The following is a 9326-nucleotide window of genomic DNA, read 5'->3' as shown; positions in this document are numbered from 1 at the left end:
CTTGTGATCTCTGTCTGTCAAAAAAGTAAGTAAAGTAAAAAAATTTAATTAAAAAAAAAAAAACAACACTGTGAACCAAGCAAGCACACTGAAAGGAAAGACAGTAACTCTGAGTTTGTTAACTGTCCCATTATTTATGTCTTAACTGCATAATAACGCCTCACTTGCAAATACAGAGCTTTACCAGAATTCTGGGCAGTTTCTAGATCTAGCCATAGTCCTGCGCTGGACGCGCTCCACAAACCAGCGGCGGAAAATCACGCAAGATGACCAGCTTTCCGATCGTTGCAGACTCCGTGATCACCTGCGCACATCTGCGTGCACCTGCCACCGCCCTGCGCCCAGGTGGGGCCTCCCTGCGGAGATAGGTGGCGCCGTCCTTTTACCCCTCCTTCATCGTCCTGGAGGTCTTTAGGTTTGGAGTTCATTACGATTCCGGCGCACACTAACCTTGCACGGAGCAGGGTGTGACTGGAACCTGACCCAGAACCAAGCCGAGCGACGCCGCCGGGAAGGTGCTGGCCCCGGCCGCGCGCAGGCGTGTCCGCACAGCGGGGAACAATAAAGTTGAGCGTGTTCAAAAGGGGTCCTTGTCATCCAGGGCCCTCTGGAAAAGCCTGCAAAATAAGACTCCCAGAACGTCCTTGGGGTTGGCAGGTGTCGTTGTTCTCGGGGGCGTCTTCCTCACTCGCGGTGGGACAGGATGTGCGGGACGGCGCGAACGGCGGGCGGGCGGGCGCGTGCGGGCGCAGGCGGAGAGGCCGGCCCGGCGATCGTCGTGGGCAGCCCTTTGAGGACCCCGGTCCCCGTGGAGTGGGCCGCCCAGCTGGGGCTGCCCTGACGCGCGCGATGAAGCCACGACCCGCGAGGTTTGTGGACAACAGGCTGAAGCAGCGAGTCGTGCAGGTGGATACTGTGCGCGGCCCTTTTTCGGCGGCTTCCAGGCCAGGCTGAACGGGGTGCCTGTCACGGCCCGGGTCCTGGGCGGTGCGTCGGCCGCCCTTACGCCGCGCGGAACTGCCGGGAGCCGGGGTCCGGGCCGGTGCGGCGCCTGAGGAGTCGGGGAAGGGGCGAGTGCAGCCAGCGAGGGGAAGAGCCAGCGAGGGGACGGGTGCACTCCGGAGGCGACGGGACGGGACGGGGGCGGATTCAGCGCCTGAGGAGTCGGGGAAAGGGCGCGTGCAGGCCCGGAGGAGCTGTGACGGGGACTGGTGCGGCCCCGGAGGAGACGGGAAGGAGGCGAGTGTAGCGCCTGTTGGGACGGAGAAGGAGCGGGTGCAGCTGGGGAGGAGCCGGAACGGGGTTGGTTCAGCACCTGTGGAGACGGAGAAGGAGCGGGCGCAGCGCGGGAGAGACGGGACAGGGTGGGTGCAGCGTCTGTGGAGACTGGGAAGGGGCGTGTGCAGCCCGGGAGGAGACGGGACGGGGGCGGGTGTAGCCTCGGAGGAGCTGGGGTCCGGGCGGGTGCGGCCCGGGAGGAGCCAGGATGGACGCGAGTGTAACCTGGAAGGAGCGAGGACAGCGGCGGGTGCAGCCCGGGAGTAGCTGGCGAGGGGACAGGTGCAGTCCAGGAGGAGCCGGGACGGGGGTGGGTGCTTGGCATGGATCAGACGTTGTAATAGGCTCTTGCCTACGGGTTTTTCATTTTCATAATTATCTGTAGAAAGCGGTGTGTAGTAAATGTTTTGCGGTGAGTGGCACAGTCTGCCAGCAGTCTTAGGAGGAGGGAAAAATTTCTCAGCACTCCGTACTCTAGGAGCTGTATTTTCTTTCCCTTTTGCTTCGCTAGTGCTGTAGTCCCCTTTTCGGATGGGTCTCTTCCTGCCAAACTCAAGTGTTGAAAGTGCTCTGAGCTCCTTCGCTGTTCTCTAGACTCATTCTTCTTACCTACATCATCGTAGGTGGTCTCCTCCAGTGTAAAATACATTCACTAAAATTACTATAAACATAAAATTAAATATAAATATATGAGTATATAAACAGATTCAATGAAAGTATATGTACATTTAATTTTTAATTTTAATTTTTAATATTTTATTTATTTGAGAGAGAGAGCATGAGTTGTGGGGGAAGGGGACAGAGGGAGAGGGAGCAGCAGACCTCCTCCTAGCAGAGATCCCGACTTGGGGATGGATCCTGGAACTTGGGGGATCATGACCCGAGCCTAAGGCAGATGCCTCAATTTCTGAGCCACCCAGATGCCCCTATATATTCACGTTAAGTACTGTCTGTATAGTCCCAAGACTCATGTGTCTAGTGTGGATTTTATCTTGAATAACCGTCTGCCTACTCAACATTTCCTCTTGAATGTCTGATGGGTATCTCCCACATCATACCCATACTGAATATTTTGATATTTTCCTCCAAACCTCTCCTTTCCTATTGTTCTCTCTCAGTAAATGACACTACCATCCATCCACTTGAAAGGGCCAAAAACCTTAACAACCATTACTACTCCTTTGTTTTGCTTTCTTAACCAGTTAATCAGCAATTTATTCGGCTTTACCATCAAAATATACTGCAAACCTGGCCACTCCTACCCCACTGTACCTCCAACCATCGTAGCCTAAACCGGTTTGATCTCTCCTAGTTCTACGTCTGTTCTGTGCAGGGCAGCCAGGGAGGTCCTTTTGAAAGGAGCTTGGCAGGGCCCTGCTCAGAAAACCCCTTGGATGGACTCCCAGGGTATCTAGAGAAAAACCCATCGTAAAGAGTGTGATGTAGTCTGGCCCCTGTCTACTTTTTTGTCCTGTTTCCTTCTGCCATTCCCCTTACTTTCACTGTCGTCACCACAATGACCTCAGACATGCCATGCACAGGACCTTTGTAAAGTTGCTCCCGCCGGCGATGGTAAGAAAAGAGGCTACGAGGCAAGTGGATCCAAGAGATGAACTTTATTGCAAGCACCCTCGGCGAGGTTCCGCAACTCACAAAGAGAGAGAGGGGGGGATAGTGAGTCAGGGAAGTCACACTGGGAGGGAGTTGGTGGGGGTCTTTTATCGGGTTGAGGTAGGGCATAGCCTTGCGCCCATTGGGTATGTGGTGATCGGAGGGTATGGGGCGAGGGCGGTCCGTGATGGGCAGTTCTCAACTTGGACGCACCAAGAGTTTCAGTCTCCTGATGGTGACGTGGAAGCCGCAGTGAGGGTGGCGGGAAAGTCCGTCATCTTGGAGAGGGTTGATGGGAAGATCCGCCATTTTGGAGCCCCGGTTTCCCAGCCGGCCTATCAGCCTTCATTCCCGCAACTCACAGCTGCTTCTGGATGTTCCCACCACTGGCTGGTTCGCTTTGTTCAACAGGTGTCTCAACAGTGATTCCTAATGGCTGAATCCAGTGGCCCTTAACGCAGCTCTTCACCATTTCACATTATCCATTTTTCTCCATTGCTTTTGCTTTGGCTCATTATGAAAGCAATAGTTTATTTTTTTTTTAATTTATTTATTTGACAGAGATGACAGGCAGTCAGAGAGGCGGGGTGGAGGGGGTGGGGGGGAAGCAAGCTCCCCACTGAGCAGAGAGCCCGATGTGGGGCTCGATCTGAGGACCCTGGGACCATGACCTGAGCTGAAAGCAGAGGCTTTAACCCACTGAGCCACCCAGGTGCCCCGAAAGCAATAGGTTCTTATGGTTTAAAATAGAAGGGTCAGAGATGCATAAAAGAAAAGAAAGAATCCCTTCATCTTCATTTCTGTAGGGGTAACCATGGCGAGTTTCTATTGTATCTTAAAGTTTTGTACATGTGTACACACTTGTGTCTATATATTCGTGTGTGTATATGTATATATATTTATTCACACATATAGGATCACCTGGTCTCTTGTCACTGGAGGCATTTATGCTGAGACCTTTATCCTGTGTTAGGGATTCTTGAGAAGCAATTGCGGTCTGAAGTCAGGCATGCCTTGACTGGATGAGCAGCAGGCATTGAAACTTGGAAGTGGGCGGACATTCTGGGTTTGAAATCTGGCCCTGTAATTTACATGCTGCCAAGTAAGTAAGTAGCTTTTTAAAGTCTCTTTGAGACTTTCCCATCTATAAAGTGGGGGAGACTAACTTCCCTCATGGGACTGTGAGTGCTGCTAGAAGAATGAGTTAGAGGCCTGTAGCAGGTGCACGGAGCCCTTAGTTTCTTGGGAATATTTCCTGGTGCCTCCAGGCCAAGTAATACCTGCTGGGTCTGTTTATTAAAGTTAGATTCAAGCCACTTCCTGACTGTTTAATCCAAGTAACTTAGTAGCTTTTTGAAATAAGTGATATATAAAAATGGGAAAATTAATATTGTTGTGTTTCATTCTTAAATAATCATACGTGAGTGGGGTTTGTGTGCCCTTTGGGTCAAATTAACTCTGACATATCTGATTCCACATTAAATTTTGCAAGGGATTTACTTACAGCAACTGCTGAAAATCCAGTTTTGCAAAGATCTGACATCAAAAAGTGATTTAATATTAAAACCATGAGTTGTCTCTGGCTAGCAGTTCCTGCAGTATTGGACAGGTGGCAAATATTACGATGCTCCCTCAGACTTAAGTAGCCCATATGCCCTTGTGAGCCTAGTGCTTTGTTCTGGGGTATTTGGGAATTTAGAGTGTAATAAGCCGTCACTTACTACCTTATAGCTATTCTAGTTATTGGTACTGTGCTATCATAGTGATTAATAATGTTAAATTCTCTGATTCTAGGCTTAATAATTATGTAGTGATTTTTTTTATGTTTCTGATAAGCTTAATAATGAAGAGTTTACCTTAAAGCATAAATATTTGAATAGCCCAATCTCTGATTAAAATCACTTAGTTTAAAATAGTGTTGAATGTTTGTCTTATTTTCTGTTGTAGTACCTCACCAGTAACAAATGTGGCAAATATGTGGACATTGGAGTCTTAGCATCTGATTTACAAAGAATGTACAGGTAAAGAGATGTAATCTCCAGATTCATGCCTTTATTTTTAGTTTCCATCCAACAATCCAGTTGATATTAATCGTTGCTGGCATTTATTCACCAGTCCAAAAGTTTAGAATTCAATCTAGGTATACAAAGATTTATCAATTAACTCTTGTATGCAAAATGCTGTCCTTGTTACTAAGGGAAATGGCTGCTGCTTTCCTTTCAGTACCTTATAATCTGGTCAGGAGTATTGCCTTTTTTCCTGTCTCATTAAAGAATTAAAACCATCAGGTATGATCTCCCTGAGCTTCCTGGCTACCTCAAAACATCTCTAGGCTTGCCCCTAAAGATTCAGTTTTTCTATTCTGTCTCTAACTTCGCCTTTCCTGATATCTCACTCTATGAATTATCACCACTTTGTATATTTCAGACCCTCTGTTTTCTTTTTCTCAGTACACTAGTTTGCTAGGACTGCCATAAAAAAGTATCGGACAGGGCGCCTGGGTGGCTCAGTCGTTAAGCATCTGCCTTTGGCTCAGGTCATGATCCCAGCCAGGGTCCTGGGATCAAGCCTGGCATCAGGCTCCACGATCCACGGGAAGCCTGCTTCTTTCTCTGCCACTCCCCTTGCTTGTGTTCCTCTCTTGCTGTGTCTCTCTCTGTCAAATGAAGAAATAAAGTCTTTAAAAAAAGAAAAAAATGAATCCGAGGTAGGGGAGCTTAAACTAAAGAAGTTTAAGGTCTCACAGTTGTGGGGCAGGAAGTCAGGGATCATTCAAGGCTCTACCAGGGTTGGTTTCTCCTGAGGTCTCTCCTTGGCTTGCAGGTGACTGTCTTCTTCCTGTGTCCTCACCTGCTCTTTCCTCTGTACATCTGTCTGTATCCTAATCTCTTACTCTTTTAAGATTTTATTCTCTAAGTATTCTCTATACCCAGTGTGGGGCTCAAACTCAGAACCGTGAGATCAGCAGTCACCTGCTCCACCGACTGAGCCAATCAGGTGCCCCTCTTACTCTTATAAAAACACCAGTTGTATTGGATTAGTTTGCTTCGTTGCTCTGCCCTGTGGGCCCACTAGGATGGCCGCCCTGCTTTTTAGAGGGACAGTGCCACTTGTCAGATCTGGGCCCCCTGGGCCCAAGGCAGTGGCGGCAGCCCTCCAACCTCTGAGCCTCCTTTAGAGTCATTCATACCTTTCCTTGAAGGGTCATGCGTGTCCACAGCTGATGGCCCCTCCTGTATAATCTTAGAACTCTAGTCGCATTCCTTCACTTCATCCTTCCTGTCTCTTCTAGTACAAGCTACCAGTGTTTCTGATGCTGTAATCCCATTTTTTTTTTTTAAAGATTATTTATTTATTTATTTATTTGACAGAGATCACAAGTAGGCAGAGAGGCAGGCAGAGAGAGAGAGAGGAGGAAGCAGGCTACCCGCTGAGCAGAGAGCCCAGTGCGGAGCTCGATCCATCCCAGGACCCTGGGATCATGACCTGAGCCAAAGGCAGAGGCTTTAACCCACTGAGCCACACAGGTGCCCCTGTAACCTCATTTCTTTTTTTTTTTTCTTCAAAGATTTTATTTATTTACTTGACAGATCACAAATAGGCAGAGGCAGGCAGAGAGAGAGGGGGAAGCAGACTCCCCGCTGAGCAGAGAACCCGATGTGGGGCTCGATCCCAGGACCCTGAGATCATGACCTGAGCCGAAGGCAGAGGCCTAACCCACTGAGCCGCCCAGGTGCCCCTGTAACCCCATTTTTAATCAAGAAAAATTTATGGCGTCCCTGGGTGGATCAGTTGGTTAAGTGTCTACCTTCGGCTCAGGCCCTGGGATCAAGCCCCATGTTAAGCTCCTTGCTCAGTGGGGAGTCTCCTCCCTCTGCCTCTGCTTCTTCCCCTGCTCATGCTATCTCTCTTTCTCTGTCTCTCTGAAATACATAAAATCTTAAAAAAATTTATAGTAGTGAAATGTAAACTCAGAATTTCCTTGAAAATAAGCTTTTTTTCTTTTAAGATTTTATTTGTCAGAGAGTGAAAATAAGCTTATGGTCAGGGTGAATACAGTGACATACATACTTGTGCAAATTAATGTGATCAATTTAGAATGAGTCTAATGGGAGAATGTTGTTGGAGACCACTGTACCAAGATTCTTTTCATGTTTTTCAGTATAGACTATGGTCGAAGAAAAAGAAATGCTTTTAGGATTCAGGTAGAAAAAGGTGAGTCTTTTAGTGTTAGAGCTGAATTATTAATGAAGTTAAAGAATTGTTTTAGGTCATGACATTTTTCTTTTTGTTTCAGTATTTAATATAATTACTAGTGAGAAAGAACTTAAGGATCTAACAGAATTGGAAGATGAACATCTGGCAAAAAGAGCAAGACAAGGTGAAGACGATAATGAGTAAGGATTACAGAAAAGGGACTGTTTTTCTTAAGCAGGAACCCGATCACATTGCATTTCTATTTGCAAAATTTTCAGTGGCTCTTCATTGCCAGCGTTGGCCACATGTGATACTTAACCTGTCTCCAGATCTTTGCTTCAGGCCTACTGAATGCTCACAGTTGCCCCAAGAGGACACATTTTTGTGCCTTTGTATGAGTGGCTTTCTGTAACTCCCACCCAGCCTTCAAGACGCCACCTTAGTGCCTTTGTTAGGCCTTCTTAGATGCCTTTCTGCAGGTTTCCTTAACTCCTATTTATAGATATTTGTGATGTTGCTTGTCATATGGTGTTGAGATTATGTGTGTATCTGCAACAGACCCATCTCATTATCTATGTTTTCCTCTGCCCTAATACAATGCCAGATATGTAAAAAGGTACCAACTAATTTTGTCATTTAAGAAATAATATTGAGGGTTTTTATCATGAATGGGTATTACATTTTCAAATGCTTTTTATGCACTTAATGAAGGATTTTGTTATGTTTTTTCCCTTTGTTCTATTAATTTGGTGAATTATGTTGATTTTTTTGAGTGTTAAGCTGGTCTTACATCCTGGGAAACACCCTACTTGGTCCTGATGTATTATCCTTCTTAGATATTGGAAAATCCTGTTTGCTAATCTTTTTTTGTATGTGGTTATGTCTCTATTCATACTGGTGTGCATTTTTTTCTTTTAAAGATTTTGTTTATTTAATAGAGAGACAGTGAGAGAGGGAACACAAGCAGGGGGATTGGAAGAGGGATCCCTCTGCAGGGGTCTATCTCAGGATCCTGGGATCATGACCTAAGCTGAAGTCAGATGCTTAATGACTACCACTAGGCACCGCCATTTTTCTCCTCTTTTACAGTGTCTTCATCAAGTTTTGGTGTTAGGGTTATACTGACTTCATAATATTAGTTGGGAAATGTTTTTTTTGTCTCTATTTGATGAAAACGTTAGTGTAATGTTACTGTTGTTCTCTCTTAGTTTGTTAGAATTCATGTTGGCCTAGAGGCTTCTTTTTGGAAGGGGTTTAGATTACATTTATTTTTGCTAGATCTAGGGCTCTTCCTATTTTCTTTTTCTTCTTTTATCAGTGTTGATAAATTGTGCTTTTAAGGGAACATTTCCATTTCAGCTAGGGTATGGAATTTGTTGGCATAAAGTTCAAGATACCCTCTCATTTTCCTTTCAATGTCTGTAGTATCTGTGTTGGTAGCTCCTTTTCACTTTGTTGCCTTTTCATTTGGATTTACCGTCATTTTCTTAACTAGTTCAACATTTGGTTCTTTCCAGTTTTGCACTATCGTGCACATAGTAAACAATCCGTTAGGACTTATCTTTGTATACATTTTTTTTAAAGATTTTACTTATTTATTTGACAGAGAGCACAAGCAGGGAGAGTGGCAGGCAGAGAGAGAGGGAGAAGCAGGCTTTGTACTAAGCAGGGAGCCCCATGTGGGGCCCTATGTGGGGCTTGATCCCGGGATCCTGGGATCAGGACCCGAGCCAAAGGCAGACACTAACCAACTGAGCCACCCAGGCACCCCCATTTCTTTTTCTTTTTTTTTTTTTTTTTTTAATGTTAAATTCCTGAAGTGGTGTGTCTGGGGTCAAAGATACATTTTTGAGATTTCTGATACATTTGGAGTTGTCTTCCAAACAGCTGTCTGGGTTCATACTCCCAGCAGCTTTGTCTAAAGAGTGCATTTCTTTTTTTTTTTTTTTTTTTTTTAAGATTTTATTTATTTCTTAGATTGAGAAAGACAGGGAAAGAGTAGGCACAAGCAGAGGGAACAGCAGGCAGAGAGAGAAACAGACTTCCTGCTGAGGAGCAGCCTGATGCAGAACTTGATCCCAGGATGCTGGGATCATGACCTGAGCCCAAGGCAGATGCATAACCGACTGAGCCACCCAGGTGTCCCTAAAGAGTGCATTTCTATGCACCCCTGTGGTCCTAGTAGTACAATTTTTTAATCTTTGCCAGCTTCCTAGGTGAGAATTGATATTTTTTATTTG

General features: G+C 46.0%; 1 protein-coding gene across 8 annotated transcripts in view; it reads left to right on the top strand.

Annotated features, from left to right (window-relative positions):
* Positions 1-810: 810 nt before the first annotated feature.
* The window catches only part of NVL (nuclear VCP like), a 102872-nt gene continuing 94356 nt past the window's right edge, over positions 811-9326 (top strand). For 3 of the 8 annotated variants that reach the window (XR_013967972.1, XM_080823799.1, XM_080823803.1), the window contains exons 1-4: positions 811-906; positions 4837-4910; positions 7052-7104; positions 7187-7286. Coding sequence is in view for 6 of the 8 variants with exons in the window: in XM_080823799.1 (XP_080679925.1) it covers positions 850-906; positions 4837-4910; positions 7052-7104; positions 7187-7286 (284 nt within the window). In the remaining 2 variants the exon portion in view is untranslated. Of the gene's footprint in view, positions 907-1238; positions 1365-3862; positions 3992-4836; positions 4911-7051; positions 7105-7186; positions 7287-9326 lie in introns of those variants that run through there. The other 5 variants (XM_080823800.1, XM_080823804.1, XM_080823801.1 and 2 more) reach the window with 5 other exon arrangements.

Source organism: Martes martes (assembly GCF_963455335.1).
Source record: "Martes martes genome assembly, chromosome: 15".
Classification (NCBI taxonomy): domain Eukaryota; kingdom Metazoa; phylum Chordata; class Mammalia; order Carnivora; family Mustelidae; genus Martes; species Martes martes.
This window is presented reverse-complemented; position numbering and strand designations above follow the sequence as displayed.